The sequence below is a fragment of the Aulonocara stuartgranti genome (genome assembly GCF_965226115.1).
Source record: "Aulonocara stuartgranti genome assembly, chromosome: 4".
Lineage (NCBI taxonomy): Eukaryota > Metazoa > Chordata > Actinopteri > Cichliformes > Cichlidae > Aulonocara > Aulonocara stuartgranti.
In genome coordinates, this window is record NC_138942.1 from 14,759,699 (window position 1) to 14,786,264 (window position 26,566).

General features: G+C 42.6%; 3 protein-coding genes across 4 annotated transcripts in view; 2 read left to right on the top strand and 1 right to left on the bottom strand.

Moving 5' to 3' along the window:
• Positions 1-26,566, bottom strand: part of tedc2 (tubulin epsilon and delta complex 2) — a 278,694-nt gene that overhangs the window by 198,311 nt on the left and 53,817 nt on the right. The gene's annotated exons all lie outside the window — the stretch shown is intronic.
• srl (sarcalumenin) lies at positions 67-13,884 on the top strand. Of its 2 annotated transcripts, XM_082530882.1 has the most exons (7): positions 70-133; positions 8,143-8,238; positions 8,467-8,562; positions 9,298-9,333; positions 10,314-10,430; positions 10,679-10,912; positions 11,008-13,884. In XM_082530882.1, exons 1-7 carry the CDS (start codon positions 76-78, stop codon positions 11,817-11,819), a joined length of 1,449 nt encoding a protein of 482 aa, XP_082387008.1. In that variant the 5' UTR covers positions 70-75; the 3' UTR covers positions 11,820-13,884. The 2 variants fall into 2 exon arrangements, with proteins under 2 accessions (XP_082387009.1, XP_082387008.1); XM_082530883.1 differs by lacking the exon at positions 9,298-9,333 and having other exon boundaries at positions 67-133.
• LOC309704822 (adenylate cyclase 9) overlaps positions 16,206-26,566 on the top strand; it is a 45,809-nt gene continuing 35,448 nt past the window's right edge. The window contains exon 1 of the mRNA XM_082530272.1: positions 16,206-19,787. Coding sequence (XP_082386398.1) covers positions 17,975-19,787 — 1,813 coding nt within the window. The 5' untranslated portion in view covers positions 16,206-17,974. The remainder of the gene's footprint in view (positions 19,788-26,566) is intronic.

Here is a 26,566-nt window from a genome sequence, read left to right on the forward strand (position 1 = left end):
CTCTCTGTGCACTTTAACCTTCCTGCCTTGGTATATATAGTCTGTGTGACTATCAGAGTTCTCCTGGCAGCCATCATGAAGGGTGCAGTCTCGATCTGTTTCCTCTCTCTGCTGCTTTTGCAGGCCACAGCAGGTAAGATTCAGAAGCAATTTGGTAAAACTTGCTGTTTTAGGTGAGCTGGTGCACCGTGGGCGTGAGAAATGTTTGTGTACAAGTACCGCTGATGATTGAAATGGTGATGTGGCATAAGTTTAGAAGCAGGGTTAATGAATGGTTAATAAATAGCACCATATTTGACTGCTTTGTCAGCTTGATACTTCAATGGTTCCTCAAAGATTCAGAGGATGGCCAGAAATGGCCTGTCATATTATTGAAAACAGGCTGTCCTGTAGGTTTTTGTGTCTATTGTAGGGTCAGTTTGGCCACAAATGGCACTGGCTTTTAGAGGCAGAGTACAGCACCACCCAAGGATAAGGATAGACAGACAGAAATGTTACCCCAGCCTTTCTTTACCACCAGGCTAAGCTATTTAAATCTGTCCCAGTTTATAGTTAAAAAGCTGGCACGTGTTACAGAGTTGTGGATTTACCTGTCTCTTTCTAATGCTCTTCATTATTAAATCAAATGTTTCATGGCATACTGGAACAGCCGTCACTTTTCATGTATGAACAAATCGCGTTTGGGCGAGTTTCTGAAGTTCGGGATTATTCAAAGCCGTTCGGCCTCCACTGTGGACTGACAGCATGTCAGCTGTCCTAATGCACGGCACCAGCTGATGGAAAGTCTTAGTCTAACCAAGGAGACGGGAACGGCCACGTGGGAGCCTGAATGGACGCTGAGCTTTTTCTGCACGCGCTAATTCGGTCTGTTTGCTTCATTCTTCGGTTTCACCTGCTACAGTCTGAAGAATGACAACCATAACACCAAAACAACATACATCCTAACTATATCAAAGGGCACCCATGGAGCTGAATGTCACAGCGAGCTGATCACCCATAACTGCGCCCAGATTACCCATTCTAAAAATGCGGACTGGTCTCTGGGGCTGGACTAGCGCGGGTATTGTTACCCTTGTCTGTCACCCCTGTCCGTCCTTGGGGTGGCGTTCAGCTCCACAGCCGGGACCCAGGCCTCCATATTCCAAGCTGCTGTCAGGTGTCTAAGATTGGATGGGCTCCTGAAACCCAACCCCAAATCCCCCCCTCCCTACAGCTCCTCCCTCCCTCCTCTAGACCCTCTACCCTCCCCATCCCTCCTGAATCGTCACCCCTCCCAGTTCCATGCTTCCCTTTAGACACACTGCACAGCTGCTGCACTGTCACAATCACAATTTATTCCCAGCAGTTGGCCTTTTAGGGACATGCATTCTCCAGGCTGGAGGGGCCGGGCCGTGGCTTGCAGCTCAAGCTTTCGAAGAGCCCTTTTTTGCAGGCTCGTGCAGATGTCTTACGGTGGCCCCCTGTCTGTGAATATTTTCCACAGGCATACTGTGTATTGATTTTTGCTGCAGAGCTAAAAAGGACTTTATGTTGAAATACCCCCAGGGTATGGCAACACTGAGTCATGAACTCTTTTTGTCTCGGTGTGTAATTATGGTGTTTTTATTTGGTTCAGTCAACTCTCAGGAATTCCACTGAACTCTACAGGATGGACACGAAGGTGTAACCGCCCTCGAAAGCAATGTGGTGTTAATATGCTATCATTTTATCACAGGCTGCCTAGCATACAGATTTATTAATCCACCAGAAAATCTTATATCCTTTTTAAAAAAAAATACACCTGAAGGCTGCATCAGGGCTGACATATTAACACAGAAACTGATCATGTCAAATCTTATGGAAAAAGCCTAAAGCGGCTGATTGCATGGCCAGCATTGATCGCCTTAGCTGATTGATTGGAGTATCCACATTTTGATATAAAGCAAGAACACCAAATGATGCAAGTCATCTTTTAAGCTTAGATATCACTCGGCTGATGTGCAGCAATGTGAACATCTTATAAACCAACAGTAATTTTTTTCTCACCTGACATTAACATGCAGTCATTAAAAAGCTAAAACTTTTCACGAGCTATGTTTTTGGCGGCGTAAACAAGCTGCTGGAAGTTGCAGGTTTCTTATGTGGATGTGACACTGCTCAGTGTTGGCATGTACTGAGAAACATAGGCTCTGTAGGCAGAGAATGTTTTGTGTGAATGGCTACGATTGACCATTCAAGGACTACAATTGTGTTTGTTACATTATAGCAAACTTTTGGGTAAACTGTGAAGAGGCTTAAAATTTCACTTTACTATCTAAAGTACCTTGAGATTGGTAAAATTGTAGTGAATTAAAACAGCCGCTGGTGCAAATGTAGAAAGATTACTTGTCTAACAGGCAGCGCTCAGAACTTGAGAGTCAGCAAAAAGGACAAAAGTGCTATGTGTAGAATATTTCTGCCCACATAAGCACTAACAGTTCTTCAGCCGTTTTGGTCCTTCAGACTATTTCTTCACACTGCTGTGTTTATAGTTGGTGGCAATACTATCCATCCTCACTCAGTAAAAATATCTTTGGCCTCCTCACTTTGCAGAGGGGAGACACTGAAAGTTAAAGGAGCACGGTCTCCATGTGATTCTCCTCTAATGGCACGCAGGACATCCCTAGGCTGGACGTAGTGCAAGGGACACGCCAGTCATACTCGGTGACTTTATTACACACGCTTCCTAAGACGAGCCGCGCAGCCCCAAGGGCACCTGACGTCCTTTCCTGGCTCTAAAACAGGCGAGCAGGGACTGAGGCATCAGATCAACACTTCAGCGTAAAGCGCCTTTGCCCTCGAACCTTTCTTTGAGCCTGTCCCTACCCTTGATGCAACCCCCCCCCCCCCCCGGTACTGTTTGGTGGCTTGTTCATTATTGTATGACATAGTAAAACTAATGAAAAAAAAAGAAAAGCAATAACAGTGATAATTGCTAAGTGATAAACACTCAATTCCATTACTTGTTATATTTTCAGAAATTTAATTAGCGCATACAAGCAAAGCCACGCATTTGTAGCACATTTAAATTTACATGCATCATGCTTTTCACTTGGCTAGCCTGTGTACTACACAGTCAGTTTGTAGGGTGAGGATATCTCTAAAGTCTCCAAACTGACTAACAGTCAAAACCTTAAAATAGGCAGCAGTCATTTTGCCACCCCTCCTCTGTCCATCTTCTGACCCATTGTAGGGCTATTTTTGACTGTGTGGGAGTACGAGCTGCAAGCAGTGCCACCTGTTGCCATCTGTGGTATCTTCTCACCACACCCTGCACAGCTGTGCTCTCGCACCTCTGACCCTCACCGAAGGAGGAAACCGGCATCCTTATAGGCTGGCAGCAGGCTTATTTTCACATTCATCTGCTTTGGTTTAAGTATGTTTCCTGCCTTTCTGAAATGGGCACTAGTGAGAGAGTAGTTTTGCTTAATTGCATTCATGAATTTTAAATGAGAGCGGAGGCACTTTACAAGCCATTGGTCATGTAAACATTTTTTCTTTCTCTTTAAATTTGACTCGAATCATTGCTTCTCGGTGGATCTTTCTGGTGGAAACATTCTGCCTTCAGATTAGGGCTGCTTGTGCAGGATAAATCCTTTAACTGGGGTTTCCAGGGCTGCTACCCTCATCATGTTCACTTTAATTCAATTTACTTCGACTGTGCTGTAAGCATAATATGATCCCGGGGGTTCCACAGTTATACAGATGGTCATTATATACAGGCACATATCAGCACGCACACAATCTCAACAAAGTGATTCTTTGCCCTCAATAAACATGAAGCTATAATTTTGAGTGAAATACGGACTGATGTATTAAAGGTTTATTTATTCAGATAATCAGTCATGAAGGAAAATATGCTTGATATACATTGAAAGCATAGCAGTTACATTTTATCTGTTCAGATTCCATTAAATTGAATATTTTACACTGTACTTATGGAAGAAAATTACATGGAACATTTACATGTAATCAAATTACTTAAAATCAGCATTTTGGGCATAAATATTTATTGAGTGTTTGGAAAAGACCACAACATATATCAGGATAATCAGAGCATAGATTAAAGATGGATTAAATTTATCTTCTTTAGTCAAAAGAAATTAACCTTGTGGGTTAATGTAATTAAATAGGAAAGCGAAGCATATTTCAGGCTGGTTTCCAATGGCTGGTAGGTCATAAGAGATCTGCCTATAATTGCCGCAGTGGACGGCTTAGATGTTCAGCGGGATGTACCGACGCCACCAGAATGTTTCTCCAAACTGTGGTGCGGTTGTGTGGCAACGAGCTCAGCGAGGACAGGGTTCAGCTCCCCTGCCACCTTCAGGGTTAATTTTGAGCACTGATGCAAGGCCCACTGTCCACGGGCAACATTACCTCTCTGATCTTTGCGGAGCTCTGTCCTAATTAGGGATCGACTGGATTGGAAGGTGTTAACAAGTTCACAGCCGCTAAGGCCCTCTCGAGGAGCTAGCGTTAAAAGACGTGACTTCTCTGAGTGATGAGTCAAGTTACAGAGGCTTTAGCAATCCCTGTAGTACTGCAGTGATGGCGTGTGGAAGAGATGGGATCTGGTCATCGACAGCCACTTTAGTCCTCAAGTGGAATCACCCTCTCTGCCCTCTGGTGGGTTTCATCAGAGGGCACATCCCCTCTATTTTGCAATATGATCACATTCTATTCAAAACTTGTAACCTGCTCAGATAACCGGAGCTATGTGGCTCAGATTCAAATGCAACCAAGCGGTCATGGATCACAAACAGATGACATCACTTAGTGGTGTTCTAAAGGTCACATGAACAAAAGCAGCTTTGCGCAGGCTGTAGTTGTTGTCAGAGCTAAATCCGATTTATTATAAAGTCGCTGTGGAAAAAAAGTTGCAGAAGGTTTGATGTAATTTGTCTTTAACATGTTTAACATGTGTTCGAATAAACACTTCTTCCCTAAATGCTTGCATTTTTCCAAACTGCCAAACCCAATGAAACAGTGCTCCTTTCGCCTCTATGTGTTTAGTGCATATGTGCACTATATATTATTAAACTTGGCAGAATCAAAAATGAAGAAGTGTATTATATACATGCAAAACACAGTGGTTACGCCGAGCAATATTTTCTTTACTTTCCTGAAATGCAAATAAATAAAATAACCAAACTAAACTAAGATAAAAGTAATGAGCATATAAAAGTAAATAAAATAAAACAGTACTCTCTGTACAAAAGGGTAAAGTGTTGTCACAACATAGGAAGTCACATGAGTTCACATTACTGCATCTCTGCTTTCATTGTGTTAATCCACTAGAATAAAGACAGGGCACACTTGCCATTAGGAGTTCACACGCAAGAAATGAATGTAATTTTTTATTGTATGGGCTGATTAAGGAAGGCTTTCTGCCTGATACTATGTAGCCACATACAATATATGGGTTAGCAGTGTTGCTCGTACCCTCCTTTTATTCTGGCTACTAACCTTTTGGTTTCTCTTGTTCTTGCGTCGTGCCGGCAGAAACATTACACAGGCTTATTTTTAGCAGGTTGACTCGGTGAGAATCAGCACTGTGTCACTGCCTCCACGCAGCAAAGGAGAAACCTTTCGGGTTTCAGTTAAAGCCCCAGAGATTTGTAATTTCGGGGGTCTTTTGTGGTCGTTTATTGTTTTTGTATGTGCACATACTGAAATGCTCCAATTGGATTTCTGTGATCAGAAAATGCGGGCTGCATTTTTCATGAATGAGAAACATTTATATTGAACTCAGTTCATTTCAGTGAAAGAGTCGATTTACAAGCCTCGAGGCTCATAAATATAAACATAAGTTTGCTTGAGGCTTGTAAACAAACAGGCCTTCGGATGATTTTACTTGTCATTTGATGCAGCGTTGGATTCATCCAAAGCGACGTGCCATTCTGACGCTTGGCCAGAAACACTAGAAGTCATTCACCACATGGCCGGTGGCTTTACTCGAGGCTGTGGCGCAGGATGCTGCAGCAGCACTGCCCTCTGAGGGGGTGATGTTTATCAGATGTTTAAAAGAACATCTGATATGTGACTTTGCTCTGCAGTTTTGGTTTTGACATTTTAAAAAGGAGGCATTTTTAAATATTATTTCTGAAAGAAAGCTTTCTGTTTGAGAGAACATTGCTGATGAATATGGTCTATGGTGACACCAGAGAGTTGGAGGAACTATAGTTGAGTTTTTCAAAGAATATTTAAGTCACCTTCTGATTTTTACTCACTCCACCCACAACTTACAGCCAATCAACTTTCTCAAAAAGTGTTTTAGTATCTGTGAGAAACGCCACTTATTTCACAATAACAGACGGACTGAGAGGATCTTACATTATTCAACACTGTACATGAAATGATGTGTCTGCAGTTCTAGTCTGGAAGTTTTTTTACCTTCCCATTTGAGCACCTCTGCTCTACCCCCAGTCACTTTTTCAGGAGCATTACATAAATGCCAGGATACGATTATTTCTTCACAGACACCAGCTGAGATCAGAGGGTTGTGCCGCCAGCGACTGAACCAACTTTTCATTCTTTTTCTGATCCTCTGTGCAAGTGGTGTTAGTTTTATATAACTGCAATAAAATTGTGTATTTTTACTGAGAAAGTCAGGTAAAGTGCAGGCGATTATATGAGCTTATATTCATTTTTCTCTGTGCTGCTTAAAACATTTTGAACTTATCAGCGCCAGTAAACTGAATTTGCTGGCAGAAGGTATGCATGTAATTGGTTTAAGAACAAGATCAATATTCTGTGCTTTCCACAGTCTTATTTACAACTAAATGACTGCAGTTAATAATTCAACAGATGCTCCTATATCAGAGTCAATCTTCCACACTCTTAAATACCTTTAAAATTCTTTAACAGTTCTGTTAAGGGGGTGTCTGGTAGCTTGGATGCTCAGACCCATAAGCTCCCAGGGCATGGAAGTGTGAACCAGGAAGACTTCCCAATTGCTGCTATATATATCTTGTGGCAGGTTGGCGTGTGGGAGGCGTTGTGGAAGGGGTCTGTACTGAGGCCTGGGCACACAAGGACAGGCCTCACAGCCTGATGAGCCTGTGATTGGTGGATAAATATAGATGAGAAAAGACAGAGGATTGCACACCATTGTCTCATGTATATTATTGTTGGGAACACTCAGTCCGGCTTTGAGTTCTCCTCCTCGTCTGTTACGAAACCGGGGAAGTCCCTCTCTCTGTCAGTCTGCCTTATCTTTGCTGTTGTTATATAGCCCGCGCTGATGCCAAACACATGTCTTTGTTTATTTTCAGCATTTGCTTTCTAAATTAAGACCTGATTGTACTAAGAGCTGTGATCTAAGTAATCCGACATGTTCAAAAGTGGACATGACTGGTGAGCAAATATTTTCTCTTGGTCATTCTTTCTCTCTTACACACACGCTCATACACGGACATGAAACAAGCTTATAGCTCAGTTAAAATGTGTATATTGACATGCAGGACCTACATCTGAATGTAAATGCTAACTTAGCAACTATATTCCATTTAAAAGGGGGGTTGGTTAGAATGTCAATACCTTAGATTGGCTACTATTTAGTTCACTTAACCAACAGTTGGTGTGTCAGTTGAGAGCTTCTACTACATCCAAAAATATTTGCCCTCAATGAATAGTCATGCAAAAAAATGTAATCTAAAAAGGGAATATTTAGATACTAATAACTACAAATCGAAAGTGTTTAGTTGGTGGATTGTGCGGGGGGAGTTTAGGTGCTTTAATTTCCTAACTTGACTTGTTAAAATCTGAAAATACAGCAAAAATCATTGAATTGCTGATTTTATTTTTTTTGTTTTCTTCCATATAATGCCTTTATACAAGGCTCACATTAAAACATTTTATTTATTTGCATCCACTACAAAATCAGTCAAGTCTTTCTTTTCACTGATCTTTGGCCAGACAGACCGTCATGTAATAGCAAAGCTTTAATAAACATGGCATGGCACCTGTCAACAAACCCAGTGTCTGCTTCTTTATTAAACTGCCGTTGAACAAATCAGACCTCCCATGTTTATTTTCTTAAAATATCAAGCTGGCCATTTAAGGCATACGCTGAGGTCTTGAAACAAACTGAATTTGCTGTTGATGTTTGTGATGTTTCTGCAGAAGAAGAAGAAGATGTTACCTCCGTCCTTAGAGACAGATCTCACATCGATGAGACGCTGCGGCTTGCAATGGAGGAAAAAGCAGGAGACTATGCAGGTGAGGATTGAAGGTGAAAGAGGCATGTTACAAATCTGACTGCTTTAATTTTCTTAATTTTTTTCCACCTGATTTCCCTTTAACACTTTTGGGGGAGCAAACTAAATATGACAAGTCAATAGGATTTTTATGCTATTTAAAACAAACAGTGTATCCAAAGAAAACACTGTTTACCTTATTTACCTTACTAACATCCTTTTGATCATCTCTGGTCTCCTTTTTCTTCAGCGGCTCTGGAGAGGTTGCGGAAGATCTACCATACGTCCATCAAGCCGATGGAGCAGGCCTACAAGTACAACGAACTGAGGCAGCACGAGATCTCAGGTATCACCGAGCTCACCGGCTGCAGCTTCACTTTGCTTCACTTTCTCCTGTTGGTGTGGAGTTTTCTGTTTGAGTTGCTTTAGTAACTGATTTGTTGACTTGTTTGCAAAAACACAGCATCTTTACACCTCCAACTGATGCATTAACAGCAATATGTTCTCCTTTGGAAATTACCTGTAGCCTCTTTTTATATCAGGTTTAAGGGTGGGATTATAAAAGTAAGAAGGGTAGTGTCTTTTTTTACCCCTTCTGTTAAACATTGCACTGTTCCCTGTTTCTTTACAGTGGACTCAACACTCCAAGCTGTACACTGAACTGCCCAGAAAACCCCACTTTCCTACAATGAAATAAAGTTATCGCCCTCTTGTGGCTTTTCAGGCCTGCATGCAAAAAAAAAAAAAAAATCAACTTCTATTTTCAATGCATATGTGCGTTTTAAAGATGGGAGTAAATCCCCCCCCCCCCATATCACCTGACTACACGGGCATGTCCTCCATCTGTTTACAGACATGTTTGACACTTCGCAGGTCAAATATGGGATTAGACTCCAGCCTGGATCTCCCACCTGTTTATGTACATTTTTACTTTATCCCTCCATGTTGCTTGTAGAAACATCACTCCCTCACTGAGCTTTCCTCCACCTCCTGTTTCCCTTCACTTCTCTATACTCCACCCTCTCCTGTCTTCCACTCATCCCCATCCCCTCCACTCCCTCTTCCACCCCTCATCTAACAGCCTACCCGGGAAGAACCCTGGGGGACTCAGCCACAGGTGGGTGTGGCCAGAGCTTACCTGTGCATGGCAGTGCCTGCAGTGCTCGGCCCTTTCTTTTCAACCCCTTATTTGTCTTCATACATTTGCCCTGAGTGGGTTGCAAAATTTCAAGCACGTTTCACTTTGGACGACACTCGATATGACTGAGGTGTAGTCAAAAGTGATCCATGGGTGAAAGCTTCATTTTACGGAGAGTGAATAAAAAGAGAAGTAAAAACACTCTTAACATACTTTAAGTGTGATAATGTTTAAATTGCACATTATTTAAACTTTTTTAAAAATGACTTACCATTACTTTGTAAAAACAATATATATATATTTATATAAATGGGGTTGCATGTGCAGCTTTGGTTTTAACAAAGGATACAGAGGTTTGAGGAGGGGACACTGGTGGGAGAGGGTGGTCAGTGTTCAGCTAGGAGTGAACTGGTTTACTTTTTCACTTTATTTTTTAATATTATTATTTTTTATCATTTTAAATTCCAGTAGCACCAGGAGTGATGCTTAATGTCTGCTTTTTTGTTTATTCTTTCTCCTTTCCCTTTTTTAATGCTATTTTTCCATCAGTCAGTTGCATTGTAGTACATTGCACCCAGCCACCCAAACACCATGTCCACTCACAACAGCTACGAGACACACAGCTTGTGCTAGACCCGTCGAGTCTCTTTGTCAGAGTATAAAACTTTATCGTGTGTCATGAGATTATGGCTGCTGCATTTTAATGAATTTCCTTTATGCTATTAAACACCCTAACAGCTTTACAACATGTTTCTGTCCTTCCTTCTTAAGTCTTGTAAAATGTGCCCTGTGCTCTGGATTGGCAGTGCTGTTCAGATGTGCTCTTCAGTGAAAAAAATAAATAAACAGATATGCAGGGAGACCTTTCGGATAGATGGTTGATTAGATGACTGGCTAGATGATGATTTCACCACACTGCTGATAATTTAATCAGTGTTGTTTCTTCTTGCCCTAAACAGATGGAGAGATTACCTCCAAGCCCATGGTGCTATTCCTGGGACCGTGGAGTGTAGGAAAGTCCTCCATGATCAATTACCTCCTGGGCTTGCATGACCACCCCTATCAGCTCTACACAGGTACCATAAAGATGTTATTTTTTATTTTGTAAATTAGCAGTAAATAACGTTAAGTTCTGAAATCCAGCGCTGATGGGGGGAAAAAAGGCAAGGTGAAAAGTGCAGTTGTTGCTAAATCTACATCAGATGGGGAGTTGACTGGAGAACTGGGTGCTTTACATCTTACTGAGGTTCAGTGTGTTTTCCCATCTGCTTCTCCTCCACAATGCTAATCTCTTCCTCTCTTCCTCTGTGATGTCCTTCTGCAGGAGCTGAGCCTACTACCTCTGAATTTACAGTTATTATGCACGGGGAAAAGATCCGCTCTGTTGAGGGTATCGTTATGGCGGCTGACAGCTCGCGCTCCTTCTCTCCCCTGGAGAAGTTTGGTCAAAACTTTCTTGAAAAGCTGATTGGTATTGAGATGCCCCACAAGCTTTTGGAGCGTGTGACGTTCGTAGATACACCGGGAATTATTGAGAACCGGAAACAGCAGGAAAGAGGTAAACTCAAGAAGCTCGCTCTCAGGTTTTGATTTTCAGATACCACAAATCAACTGCGTATAGCTCTTTATGACCTGTGCTTTTCTCCCATTTAGGCTATCCTTTCAATGATGTCTGTCAGTGGTTCATTGACCGTGCTGACCTGATCTTTGTCGTGTTTGACCCCACCAAGCTGGATGTTGGTCTGGAGCTAGAGATGCTCTTCAGGCAGTTGAAGGGTCGTGAGTCACAGATTCGCATCATCCTGAACAAGGCTGACAACCTGGCCACCCAGGACTTAATGAGAGTTTACGGAGCGCTCTTCTGGAGCTTAGCTCCCCTCATCAATGTCACTGAGCCTCCCCGTGTCTATGTCAGTTCCTTCTGGCCATATGACTATGCACCTGACACCAGCCGGGAGCTCTTCAAGCGAGAGGAGATCTCTCTTCTGGAGGATCTCAATCAGGTGATCGAAAACCGCATGGAGAATAAGATTGCCTTCATCCGCCAGCACGGTATCCGTGTACGCATCCACGGCTTGCTGGTAGACCGCTACGTCCAGACCTTTAAAGAGAAGATGAGCTTCTTCAGTGATCCCGAGTTAGTCTTCCAGGAAATTGTAGATGACCCAGACAAGTTTTACATTTTCAAATCCATCCTAGCCAAGACCAACGTCAGCAAATTTGACCTGCCCAACCGCGACGCTTACCGTGACTTCTTTGGCATCAACCCTATCACCAACTTCAAGCCTCTGTCAGCTCAGTGCTCCTACATCGGAGGCTGTCTGCTTGATAAGATTGAGAAGGCAATCACCACTGAGTTGCCTGCCCTTCTGAGCAGCATTAACTCTGGCAAGCAGCCTGGCCTGTCCTCCTGCGAGGCCACCGGCTGTGGTGAGAAGCCAAAGAATCGTTACCGAAAGAACTGAGGAACACAAAATACTCTAAAGGTAGAAAGGAGAAGGTGAAGGTGAAGAGAAAGGGTCTGGTCGATGCCAACCCTGCTTTTTGTCAGAACGCTTGTATCACTAATGGAGACAGAGGCGAGAAGATGCTTTTTTCTTTCCTTTTTTTTTTCTCAGGAGTTTAAGGGGAGGTGCATTTAATGTCCGTAGGATTGAAAGAGATAGCGGGAGGGGTCATCGATAAAGGCAGCTTAAGGATACAAGTGCTGAAGAAATGAGAACATGCCTCTCTCCCTTGCACAACCACTCTGGACTGTCTGGGACTTTGGGATTGGGAAATCAATGATGTGAATAAAAGAGGAAATGGGAAAGATTAAATGAGAAGGAATAAAAAGTTTAAATCCTGAACAAAAAAAGTCAAATACCAGCTCCCTTGTATGTGAATAAAGGAAAAAAGTGGAAACAGAAATGTGTGTTGGACAACTTGTGAGAATTGCATTGCAGCAGGTTAATTCCACACGCTTCAGGAAGCTGTTTTTGAAGTAGCCCCTTGTGTGGGTGCCACACAGAGCTAGACATCCAAACCTTTGCTTTTGAATTAGATTAACACTGCATGTTCGACATCACAAAAGGTGCATGCATTTTCTCTCTGACACAAGCAATAGTCCCTTGTGTTACTGACACCTGCAACACATGTGGCTGTTTTTTTGTTTTGGTTATTTTTCCTCGTAATTTTGTATGCTCGCCAGTCTTGGTTGTTGACAACCTCTGAGAATAGCAGGGGTCAGGGATCAAAGGTCAGAGTCTTCAGTGCAGAGTGGGTGTGTTTACTCTGCTTGTAACTGTTGTTACTCTTTCTTTGTTTTTTTTTGTTTTTTTGTTTGAGTCTATAAATTTGCTTTCAGCAGAATTTAAATGCTGTGTTAGCGTTTATTTTCCCCTCAGTGATAAGCTTCTCAGCCCTTTCTTTTAAGTGATCATAAAAAAATAACATATGAATGAGGCTCTAATATATATATATATATATATATTAGAGAGAGAGATATTTACACACACACACGCACACACACCTCTGCTGCAAAATTTTGAAAAGTGCTGCCAAAGTGTGGTCGATCTTTGCAGATTTCCCAGCTTGCAAAAAAAAGAAAATAAAAAAATGTGAGATGGAGGTAAAGGAGGACTCATGAGTTGACCCCTGACCTCTATGGAGAGAAGGAAAGCAGAAGGTAGCTTTTACCGCAAGTTCCTGTGTACTGTGCCTCAATAGATGTCCTAAACACACTTGGACAGTCTGGGCATTGAACAATGGATATTTTGCTTGTTGGCTTCAGCTTTGTGGAGTCTCTGCACACCTTAGCATGTTATTTCTTTTTCTTTGGCTTTATAAGTTGTAAAAGACAAAAGATCAAATGTGTTAGGGTTAGCAGCTTCTGACAGAGCCAGGCTCGTTGCTTCCAGTGTGGGTGCTGAGCTGATTCAGTATATTTTTCCAAATTTTTTACAAGAGTGCTTCATACACAAAGCCCTAAATCGTAAAGAACAGGTAGGTGGTTCTAAGCTAACCCAACAAAAAACTAAAGTTGACTCATGGCCAAGCGCACTTCCTGTTTCCTCCACGTGTCCTGCCTCACTAACACCCCTGCTGCTTTTCCCAACTAAACTCTGAAGCATGATTCAAAAGAATATAGCAAACATAACCTCCAAATAAGCTTAACTTTGATTAACTTTTTAGTTTGAGTGTAAGTGCTGCACAGGGTGTTTAGTATGTTTACACTGCAGATTTAGAACATGGCCACTAGAGAGAGCTGTGTAAAAAGAGGAAAGAAAATGCAGACCACTGGCAAAAGTTTATAGTGGGATTGATCGCTCAGGCTTCGTAACATTAGGTGCTTGCATTTTATTTATTTTTTTGTGTACTTGAGTGTAATTTATCTTCATTTACCTGTGAATTAGATATTGAATGGATGTGCATCCCATTAAAGTAGTTGTTGATTCACTTTTTTTTCCTTTTTAAAAAAAATATTTAAGTTAATCTTGGCCTAATTTTTGCAAGCTTGACCATCAAGAATAAAGATTTCTGATGGACCAAGCAGTGAAACTTTGTGGTTATTCAAATAAAATGATCAATCTTTGGACTCAAACAAGAAAATTTGCTGAGATTACATCTTGGACTTGCACATTTCCTGTTTCTCCATCTTGTCTCCATACATTTGTCTGTATAACGTCTCGCTCTGTTCCTTTTGTCTCTCTTACACCAACATCTGAACAGGTCTGATCTCCCACTTTTTGAAAGCATGCTTTTTGTGTTCCACAGCTGCAATGCACCAACAGTTTGTCGTGACTGTGGGAGTGAGGGGGGGGGGGGGGGGGGGGGGGCATGTATGTGAGTGTGTCTGTGGATGTGTGTGTGTGATGTAAATTGCCTCAAGTTTTGACACATGCACCAAAATCCCCCTTTATACAGTCATATGAACCCACGTGAGCTTCTCTGTGAGTGAACTCCAACTCTTCTGCGAGCGTTGAAATATTCTCAGAAAATTAAAACTGATACAGTGGTTTATGAATAAATCAAGAGAATTCCAGCTCACCACTTTAAAATCACAGTAAATGTTCTTATTCTCCCAATTAAAGACAGAGTTTTGTTTGTTCCCATGCACGAAGGTGGAATGCAAGAAGGTAGCGCGGTTCCCTCTGGGGGTGCTTTCAAAATACAGCGAAGCTCCTTGCTGACTACAGAGGCCAGCTGCTTAATATTTCTGTCAGGCTGCTGAATAAATAAATAATAGAGCATTAAACCTGAAGGTTCTTCATTCAGTTTGGCTGCACACTCTGTAGCCTTCATTTCTCATAGTCTGCCTTAAATGAAGTATTCAGAATTAGATATCAGTGCTCCTATTCTGCTGTTTATTTGAAGATACTCTGTATATATCCAGGTGTCTTCTAATTAAGACTTCTTCTACTCTCATATTAGACTAAATGTAGTGTCCTTAAATGATAAAGTGTTTATTCTATTATTTTTAATGGTATAGAGCAGCAGAAAAGAGAGGAGGGTAGGGGGCTTTGTTCACGAACTGAACATAAGGAGTTTCGCTGAGTGCCATTAAAAACATACATCCCCACCCCTTCCCTAAAATGCGTGCTCGCTACATTTCACTCTATTGCTTTTTATCAAGTGCGTACACGTTCCTGCACTGTAGCCCTCCCCTCACTCAACCCCTCTTTTCGTCTACTCTGCTCGCAGCGTCAAGTCGATGGTGACCATCAAAACGGAAGAAGAGAGAGGGATTTTCAAAATAGAAGATCGTTAAAAGTAGATTCTTTTAGCGTGTGTAGAGTGAAGCTCCAAATTGGTTGAAGCTCCAAATTGGTTGACAAGAGCCTCTAAGGAAACAGTCTCTTATGTATGGAAGCTCGTTTCCGCCAAAAATAAATAATAAATAAATACTAATAATAGGAACAAGAAGAAGAAATAGATACATTAAAACAAGTTTAACATGCTGCTACTGCTACTACTGCACATTCACCCAATGTGTATATATATATAACGACCGAGACTGTCCAAGCCGGGGCTCGAACCGGCAACCTTCCAATTACAAGGCGAACTCCCAACTCTTGAGCCACAATCGCCCCAATATATATATATATATTGTTTTTCCTCTACCCCCCCCCCCCCCCAATTTTTTTGCACATGTCGAGGAGCGTGTCAGGCTACATTTCACTGTGTGTTATACTTGTATAACTATGCATGTGACAAATAAAGAACCTTGAACCTTGAACATAAAACATAAATTTGAAAGATGCCACTTATAGGTAGAAATTTGCGTTTTGCAGTATTATCTTAAGTTTTCAACTTACTAGATCAAACTTATGAGAAAATAACTTAAGAATTTGTTTTATAAACTCTAAATTCTACAATAATAACCTGAGATTTTGACTTATGGATAGCATTTACTTTTCTTTTCTTTCTTTCTTTCTTTCTTTCTTTCTTTCTTTCTTTCTTTCTTTCTTTCTTTTTTTTGTTGAAGCTAAAAAAAAATTTTTTAATTTTATTTAAACACACAAAATAAATCAAACAAACAACAACAACAACAAAATCCCGAAAGAAAATAAAGGGTCTGAATGATTATGGGTTTACTTAAAAACCACAAATTTGTTTGCTGAAGCTTTCTTTTGTAGTTTCATGCTAACAGAGTATTTTAAGGTGACCCTATAAAAAGGTTGTTGTAGAAAGTATGTGTTATATTGACCATGTAATACATGCTAATACATGGATTATTATGACTCTGTGCCTTTTTTTAAACAACTATAAAAGGCACATTTGGGTTTTTATTTTGAAAGGAGAGAGGGGACGTGATATGGTATTTATTCTGGCGTCACTTTCTTTCTTTCTCCCTCTTACACACACACACACACACACACACATACAAACACACACTTCTCTCGGCTGGACGGCTGGAAGCGCACAGAGACAGAAGATGGTGGCGGCTGCTGCTGCCACCGTGTTGCCCGCTGCGCCTGGATTGCGCGCACAGCGTTTTTGCGCACGTGTAGACGCCGGTGCGGCACACAAATTGTGATCAGATAACCCGGTAATAGGACAATTCTATCTCTCACTGTGGACGGCACAAGGGATGGAAAGGCAGGACGGTGCAGCAGCAGCCCTAATCTAGCCTATCATTTGAATCTTGAATCACCTGGAGGTATGACGATATTCTTTGTATCCTGCCCAATTAATCAAAGTGGCCGTATGAAGGCAGCGCTGTGCTTTAGCCTGTGGGACTGTGCTACTGGGGGGAGTGGGGAGGAGGTGGAGACCTTTTAATTAGCCCTACTTTCTCCGGGGCTTTCGTCGTCTGGCGATTACAGGGGGGACCAAGCTGTCGTGGGCAAACTTTACTTCATATACCAGGAAGGACTGGACTTCACGCTGCCTGCTCCAGGGGTCTGTTTGTCTTCGCAGATTTCCGTCTGAGACACCACACAGCCGGGAATGGTCAGGATATTAAGACAATCTGGATATTTTCCTTCTTGGGGCGCACTGACGATGAATTGGCCACAGTTTGGATGTGAATACCAAAGCAGCGCTAACAAAACACTGATTTAAGACTGGCTGGGCTATAGCCTTGAGAGGCGCGCGAATCTGTGGAGTGGTCATTGCCGTCTGAGCTCTTGCAGTAACGCCGAATAGTTCATTCGCATCGCATCTCGCTCCTGCAGAACTCCGTGCACAAAATATCTGCCGAGTTCGGAGACGCAGTGACTGTGGAGACTCTGGAGTGGAAAGCCAGGCGAGGACGGGGCGCCGTCCATGAGTGTGTTGGCGATTAGGCCCTGCGGCAAGGAGCGTGGGGGTATAAAAATAAAAACTCAAGTGGCATGATCCCTGTATCCGGTGTTAACCTACGCCTTAATTTTAACCGCTGACCTTTTGGATCGACACAGCAAACGACAAAAGCTCGAACCACTGCGTCCGACTGGCCCTGGATGAAGTTTTGCTCAGTCATGTAAACTTCACATGGTTTAGTTCACTTGACATCGACGTGTATGGAAGTACAAGCGTGGGTAACTGAGTGGATAAGCGGAATTGGACACGCACCAGCAATGAAAGCGGGCTGAGCAAACACAGAGTACAAAACAACTTGACAGAATTTAATCTGGGTTTTTTAGACACATTTTGAGAGCACCTTAAAATAACTTATCCTCTCAGTCCTATTTGTGTGTGTATGTGTGTATTTTTCAGCATTTCCCTGTACTCACAGTATTGTGTAATTCTGTCCGTTTGGCCAAATAGTTTCCAATGAATGAAGCAAAGAGCTGGCTGCCTCGGCAGAGGAGGCACTGGGTGAACCTTGCAGTTTCAAGTGCGTCGAGTCAAAACATCGGGAATGTAGAGGAATGCAGGGATTGACGTCAAGAATGGCAGAAATGAACTACTCAGAAACTTTGGATGGTCTGCTGGTGTTTCTGCAGCCAGAGCACAGAGTGTGATTTTTCTCTCAAACTTTTTCCCCAACCCTTCCTTTTTTTAAAAAAAAAAAATTCTAAAGATTGAACAATCATACTGTGTGGCCGCAACTTTTTGCCTTACTTCATTTGTGTTTCCCGAGAAATAACTGTGCCTTCTGCCTAGTTTTTGGGTTTTTTGTAATTTTTTTCTTTTTGATAGATTAGAAGAAAACATGGCATCCCCCCAGCATCAGCAACTGTTGCCTCACAACACAGAAGTGAGCTGTGACTCAAGTGGAGATGGAGGCGTATCGGTGAGAATTGGCAGTAGTGTCAAACACAAGCATGGAGGCGGGCCGCTGGGTTCAATCGGGGGAGGCTTCATTGGTGGAGCCAAGCACTGCAAGTACAGCATTTCCTCTAGCTGTAGCTCTGGGGAGTCCGGATTGAGGAGGCCGGTGGTCAAGAGTTTTCGTTCTCACAAAAAGATGCCACAGCTTTTTGAGAGATCTGCCGGCCATTTCTGGGACCCAAAGTTTGACTCTTCTATCCTGGAGGAGGCCTGTAGAGAACGGTGTTTCCCTCAGACCCAGAGACGCTTCCGTTTTGTGCTTTTTTACCTCCTAGCAGCTGCTTTACTCTGGGGAGTTTACTTTGCTGCCAACCCTTCCCGCTGTGATAGGGTTGCTTTTCTCGTCCCCACTGCTTCCTTCCTCCTTTTCTGCTTCCTCCTCTTCCTCTTAACGTTTACCAAACTGTACTCTCGCTGCTACAACCAAGCATCTCTGCTCCTCATCCTTGTAACCTTCATACTGACCCTGGCCCCCCAGATTCAGACATCTGGCTTCAAGGACCCTGAGTCTCCAGCACCTACACTTGATGTGGAAGAATTCAGTGGAATAGGGCCCACATACAACATGTCACATGAAAAATTTGTGGGAGATAGCAACTGGTGTCCCTGTCTTTCTCCTGTAGGCACCTTCTCCCTTTGCATTGAGGTTCTTCTGTTGCTATATAGCGTCCTCCACGTTCGTCTCTATGCCTCTGTCCTCCTTGGGTTTCTCTACTCCATCTTTTTTGAGAGTTTGGGATGGCTGCAACTGACTCAGGTAGGCGAGAAGTGGAGCTTAGCCGCCCCATCAGATTGGGATACTCTAAGGTGGTTGGGCCCAGCAAAAGCCTTGCTTCATCTCTGCGCTCACGCCATCGGTATGCACCTGTTCATCATGTCTGAGGTGCGGTCGCGGAGCACCTTCCTTAAGGTCGGACAAGCTATCATGCACGGCAAAGACCTGGAAGTGGAGAAAGCCTTGAAGGAACGAATGATCCACTCTGTTATGCCCAGAATCGTGGCTGATGAGCTCATGAAGCAGGGCGATGACGACATAGGTGATCATTCTGTTAAACGTTACTCCACCAGCGGGGCTGCTGCTGCCATTTCCAGCCCTAAAAACAATAAACGCAAGAAAACCTCCATCCCCCGAGGCCAGATCATCTTCAGGCCCTTCAACATGAAACGGATGGAGCCTGTCAGCATCCTTTTTGCAGATATTGTGGGCTTCACCAAAATGTCTGCCAACAAATCTGCTCATGCCCTCGTTGGACTTCTTAATGACTTGTTCGGACGATTTGATAGACTTTGTGAGCTCACCGGCTGTGAAAAGATCAGCACTCTAGGAGACTGTTACTACTGTGTGGCCGGGTGTCCCGAGCCCCGACCAGATCACGCCTATTGCTGTGTGGAGATGGGCCTGGGCATGATTCAGGCTATTGAACAGTTCTGCCAGGAGAAGCGGGAGATGGTGAACATGAGGGTGGGAGTCCACACTGGCACCGTACTGTGCGGCATCCTGGGCATGAAGCGCTTCAAGTTCGACGTTTGGTCAAACGATGTCAACCTGGCCAACCTGATGGAGCAACTAGGCGTTGCTGGGAAGGTGCACCTATCACACGCCACTGCCAAATTCCTGGATGAACGCTACCAGCATGAGGACGGACAGGTCATGGAGAGAATAGGACAGAGTGTGGTGGCTGACCAGCTCAAAGGTAAGTGAGAAGAAATGATAAAGTAGAGTGAAAAACATTTATTGCTTTTCGATCTGCTTTATTGTAGATTAATGCCGATGAACCGACAGCCAAAGTCGATGTGTTCTAATACTTTTACCCTACCCACAGAGGAAATGTGTGCTCACGCCAGCATATTACTATTTCACCCTCCAGGTGAATCAAAGCACTTGTGAGGAAGCATTTGCATTGGTCAAGGTCAGAACGGAGTTTAAGCATCATGTATTATACCTGATGGGCTGGCAGGGCTTTGAGTGTGTTATCAGTGCCCTCTGTGGCACTGGTACTATGTGACTCTATCACAGACAGACGCCATCTTCTTTCCCGTCCTTCCCTGCTCTTTGTTCTCTTCTTCAATTACATTGCCTTCCAGACGTCCTCAGTGTGTTGCGTTCCCGTTACCTTGCCCTGAACCTCTGGGATTGCTTTACAACTTAATGCAACTGTCACCTTTTCTAAAAGAGATTTGCCTGCAGCTATATCCTCAGCCCTCTATCTTGTCTTTTATGCTGCTCGACTGGAGGCTTTTTTTATATGATGCATTTATGCAAAACGCCTCAGTGTGACTAAATGTTGGCTTAACTGCTCTTCTCGTCATTTAAGGCTTTCTGATCCATTATCAGCCATTGTAAGTGAAGTGAAAGTGTCTGACTAAGGTATTGCAGATGGTGTTCATCTGCCCTTTTGAATTAGCATTTTGGGTTTATTTTTGCTTCACTGTGCTGCCTTGAAGGCTGCATGTCAGATTTTGTCCAGTGCATTTTAGGCAGGAATTAGTGTGAGCACAAATTAGCAATTCAAATGTAGACATTAATAATTTGGGCGCATAAATTATCAGTGTATTTATATACACATCATTTCCCCCCAGAGATCAGTGCTGGGATCAGTCAAGGAAAAGGAGCGACTGAAAGTGCCCTTTGTTTACCAGGCGGCAGGGCCGATTTATAGGCCTGCATTTTCCTCTCATCTTTTAGATTAATGAGCGACTACCACTCTTGCTCTTATGCTTCTTTTATTTTTATTCTGAAGATAAATGTCTTATCCAGAGTGCTATCGCCCTATTCGCCTCTTCTTTTCCCCTTATTCATGCCTCCTTTCATGCCTCCATGTATTCACTTCCCCCCATAAGATTTATCTTCATCCTGTAGGTTTCCTATGCCAGTGACAGAGCTGGCTGTCAGGAGAGAGTTGTTCTCCAGCGCTGTAAAATTCCCTCCGCTGTCTAGCTCACTCTGTGTAAATCTCTTGGGTACCACTGCAGCCAAGCATGGATTGTGTCTGAGTCTGGTTCCTGTTGCTTGACTCAGAAGTAAATTTCTCCGACCTAGACAGCGATCGCCGTCTGGCTGTCTTTTATGTATCTTTGAAGCACTTTTTGAGTTAGTGTAATGTTTTAGTTTCTGGGTTTTTTTGCAATTGCACTATAAGTTGGAGGTGGGTTTCTGACCAAAACGTGCCTACTTCCAAGTTTATATCCTCTTATTTATATCGAGCTGCTTTTAATATAAGCTGTTTATGGTTCATTGTAAAAAAAGGAAGGTTCATACGGAGGGCAGCCACGTGTGGACAGTTGAGTTTTACAGCTGCGTCCTGTTCCCTCCTCAGCTCTAAACCTCAGTAGTGAGGAGTTTTAGGAAGAAAGTGATGAAATTGGGGCCGAGTTTGCATCCTGTTCTTGTAAGTAATGCGGATATTACAGTTTATTATGAGCCTCTAATTGTTTTCGTTGCACTTGAGACACCTTTGACAGAAATACCTGCTACTGTGTTTCTAAGGTGACGTGGCGATGCCTGTCTTATCTAGCAAGGAGTCAAAAACCTGAAGGTGTGTTTTTTCTAAGCAAAACAAAATTAAATCTAACAAAATTCAACAATAATCAAATATTAGTCTGTAGAAATGCTGAAAAATATCATGAAATTAGTTTGGTCAAGGCAAAAGTGATGATCTGCAACATCAAGTTGCAAGTCTACCCCTGAAATATTCAGTTTGACTGCCACGAGGAAAAAAAAAGGAGCAAATCCTCACTTTAGAGGACATATAACAATTAAATATATATTGCTCATTACTTTATGGCATTTTTTAGAGGATTTGCGTCTTAATTGCATAATTTAAAAATAGTATTCATAGGCAGTTGGAGCCTTACCATAAATCATAACACGGTTTGCTGGAAGGATATTATGATATGATTCTTCTATAAACAAACATACAGGCTTTTTATCACGTAGCTATCTATGCTTTTTGTTTGTTACTTTTTCTTACTGGAAAAGCTCTATTTGGCTCCATTTCCCCAGAAAAGTACCTGCATACGTCTTTCCTTTGTGCGCAATGCAGAATGATGGGACCTGCAGAAGATTATCCCTTTGGAGGAGACTGTCGGTGTGGCCTTGTTATTTTTCTGCTGATGACAGAATCGCCACACAAAACATTGCTCTTCTCTTTTTCAAGAAGCCATTGTTTCCTGGGAAAAAATAACGTTGTTTTTTATTTTTGGCTGATGCTTACTGAGGATTGCACATACTACAGTAAGAATGAAGTTATTGCTTTCATAACCAATTCATGTCTTAATCTCCACAACTTCAACAATATTACATGTGAGCAACTAGTAGTTACAGCTGTCACAAGTGATGCCCACACTGCTTTGGATAGTTAGTGAAAACACTTCTGATAGATACTCTTATAATGAAAAAGATGGAAAATGATTGTTAGTAACAAACCCGCAGGGATTTATCATCTTAAATTGAAGGTCCCTTCAGCTTTATAGAGTTTCTTAGTAATCTTTGGAGCTGTCACAGCTTTTTCAGAAGACGGGAAGGCATGTGTTTTCAACCCAGTAGCTCTAAAAAACCTACTGCACAGTGCCTGCTCAGCACCAGAGAGCAGACAGACACAGCAGAGCCAAGTCTAATGACCCACATTCATGGGCTTATTTATATTGGTCAAACTCATGTTGTCGCCATTCACAAAAGATGCAGGTCCAGTCCTGGGGGCACTACATCATGTCCATGTATAGCACTGCCCACAATCCTTCCAAAAGATGCTGGCTCCAGATCTGGATTCAAATGTTAATCGCTTCTAAGCTGGGCCTATCTCTCAAACAGACAAACAATGCCTCCCTGGCAGACAATAACTTTGCTGTATAACTGCTGGGTGTGCAAGTTCACCTCGGTGACTTGACTTGCTGCACAGGTGGTATCCTGTCACGGTACCATGCTGGAATTCACTGGGTGAATAAGAGCAACCCATTTTCTTACAAATGTTTGTAGAGGCAGTCTGCATGCTTAGCTGCTTGAGTTTATACACCTGTGGCCATGGAAGGGTTTGGAACACCTGAATTCAATGATCTGGCTGGGTGAGTGAATACTTTTGGCAAAATATTGAAAGCCAGTGATGTGCTTTCCCTGCTCATGACTGTGAAAGGGTCTGCCTGGGTGTGAAAAACTCTGCAGATGTCTGGGTACCCTCCAAGTTGTTGTGACAACACAAACTGTCCTACACAGCCACCAAACTACAAGAGCACCAACAGTGCGTGTGTCCTCAAACAAAACTCCACCCTACTACATATTAGTACGAAGAGAACAACTACTTGTGTCCAAAAGTACATAAATGAATGTTTTTAAAAAAAAGAAATGAAGCAAAATGAGAAGCAGTTGCTCCACTTCACCTAATTTGAACCTCTGATAGCTCTTTTGTACAATAGGCTCTTACCAAGAATACTCATTACAGCGTTCTCACTAACCAGCTGCCTCGAGGTTTAGCATGTTCGTGACCTTTTAATAAGTCATATTGCTGAGCGAAGCTGTGTCGGGCGGCTACGTACAGCATTACCTTCTCTCACCCTGTTTTCATCTCTGTGCCCTGAGGGAGATTTCTAATTAAGCAAGACTGGGTAATCTCCTTGGCTAAAGTGATTAATGTTAGTAATTCTCCATCGTCATATCTTCCCTCACTGGCCTGTTGTTATCCCGACCACGGAACGCATCGGCCGTCTCCCTGCCAGCCCTTTTTATCACAGCAAATGATATTGATTGCTTATAATGAGGCTGTCATAGCCGTGTGTGTTTGTGATGAGGAAACAAGGGAGACAACAGCAACCAGACAGGGTTTGATGTCGTGTAGATATCAAATGAAAATAACCAGGGTTTGTATGCAGAAGGCAACATGTCTCTTTATTTTGTGAATTTGTAGCACCGCCTTTACCCCTTGCTAAGAATTGATTAGCTACATTACGGTATAATTGATTTTTTTTTAGCAAAGACCAAAACCAATTTGCAAAATGTCTGTGTCTCCAGCTCTATTAATATCCTTTAACATTTACGAGTTATTGACAGTTATTTTTGTTTTGGTTAACTCGTGCACATGTACATATTAGCTTTCCCATGTCTGTACCCCTGTGCTGTTCTATAGGGAGCTACGGTCACTCAGCAAATTGCACAATATTTCCTTTAAGCTCAGTGGAAAATTACTTACAATGGTTTCTACCTGTGACCTTGACTGGGATAAATGAGGCTGGTTTTGTGGTTATGCTTAGAGAAGCAGAGAAAGAGAAATGAAGGTGAGAGAGACGATGAAATGCATTTAGCTTTGGTCCTGTTCTGCTGGGAGAGACCTGGTTTTTGACCAGCGGATATTAGTAGCTTAATGAAAGAAAAGAAAAAAGAAGAAGCAGAGATACATCTCTATTGGCTCACTGTATTTTGCATTCATTGGTTTCAGTTTTGAGCTCTGGAGTGAAGCACACATAAACAAAAATTGTCTAAACAAATTAAAACCACTGTATTTTACTGCCAACGCGATGTGGACGTGTGTGTGTGTTTGTTTGCGTGCGTCCACTGCCCTTATACTGCTGTACTTGACAAAAAGTTAAATGGTTTGGCTTTTTCACCCTAATATGTATACGCAGCTGTCTTCTCCCCTTGCCAACAACAAAATACCTGGCATAATTTCTGTCTAGCCTCTTGAATCCAAATCAGTATGCACACACAGCATTCAGCCCTACAATTGAAAGACAGGGGTGGCGAAAGTGAAGTGGGCTGCATTTGAGCGCTTGGTGGGGTTATGAGAGGCATACATAGGGCTATAGACATGCTAGACTGTTGTGGCACAACTGTTAGGAAGGTAAGTGCGTTAAATAAGGGGTAGGTAGTAGTGGACTGAAAGTGGGACAAAACTGCACAGAGGCAGCCAGGGGAAAGCTAAGCTGTTATACAGTTTTACAGTGACCAAGCAGAGGCTAGAGCACCTTGGCTTTGCATGGCAGATGCCAGGTTGGCCTAGGGAGTAATGGCATAATACATCACATTGTTTGATATTGTACAGCACATATTATAGTTCAGCACGGCATGGCACTCTAGCCCCCAGAAATGCAATCTCACCATTTGTCATCCTTGGCCTTATCATACTGAACAAGTCTGCAGAGCCTCAGGGTGTCAAGCTCTGCAAACACAGGTCCATTGTGGCAAGGTTATTGAAGGAATATGATGTGGTGATTAGCTGATTATTTCTTCTTTTTTTTAATTGCAGCAATCATTTCGATAATCTTCTGTGTCACACTGTTACTCTGCAGGATTAAAAAACGAGAAAAAAAGCTCTTTTCGTTCAGGAGAGTTGTGTAAGCAAGGGAACTGCTCGCTGTTTTGACCCAGCAAGCAGTAAAAGATTGAGGAGGAGCTGTAATGAGCTTCTGGATCAAGAGCAGGAAAAGCAGAAAACATACTAATGTAAAAAAAAAAAGAGCTCAATGAGCTTTCATTTAAGCTGATACTGTGGGAGATTTTTATTTATGTTCTGAAAATCCATGCATCCCCATTGTGATACGCCTCCTCCTGACAAGTGTCAGAGGACCCTGTAGACCTCTCAGCCCACCTATAGGGGACAGCTGTCCTGTAGACTCAATGCTAAAGTGTCCTACCTCTGTCTGTTGTGACAGAGATGACCCAGGGCGAGGAGGATGAGAGGACCTGATATCAGCAGCACAGCTGTCTCCGTGATAAGACGCTGCACTTGCAAGCAGCTGACATGGCTGAGCCTGTAGAATACCATGTGATGTACCATGTGATGTAGTATGTGGAGTGGAACATGCCTTGTTTCATTTTTAAATTTAAGGTAAGGACGTCAACTCAATAGTTTTGCTTACAAAGTATAATTCGCAGGTAACATTTTAATGGTTACATCGTGGATTTTTAATGCTGTGTACTGTAAAAGCCATCCTGCCATGATATTGACTCGATATAATTATTGCAGAATAAATGTAGTGTTTTGTTGATATTGTTAAGGTGACAAGAGTGACTGCTTGAGTGTTTGTGCGTCATGTTACTAGTATTTCCAGATTTAATTCGCCAAAGTCAGGGATAATTTATCAATTCTTTTTCGTTCCTTGTCTCTGGGAAAGTGGTGGGAAATTTTCCACCTTCTCCTAAAAACCTGTTTTTGAATCACATTGTGTCAAAGTGCTTGATTTGTTCAGTAGGAGTCAAAAATATGAAATGGAGACCTGCTGTCTGTTGCAGGCATTGTCATTTCTGATCATACTGATGTCATTGTAGGATCTGTTTTGGTATAAGACGAGAGCGGGCCTCTGTTTCAGCTGCTTCATTAGCCACCATTAAACTGGAGGCTTAATGAAGGTAAGCTAATGTAGTGGAGCCATGCATTGAACTAATGTGTGGAGGTGTTTGTGGACAGATTTGTCTATAATTAGTCCATAACTCAGGAGGTTGTGAGTAGTGGAGGATGGAGGGAGTGCTGATTTGCAGGACTGTAAA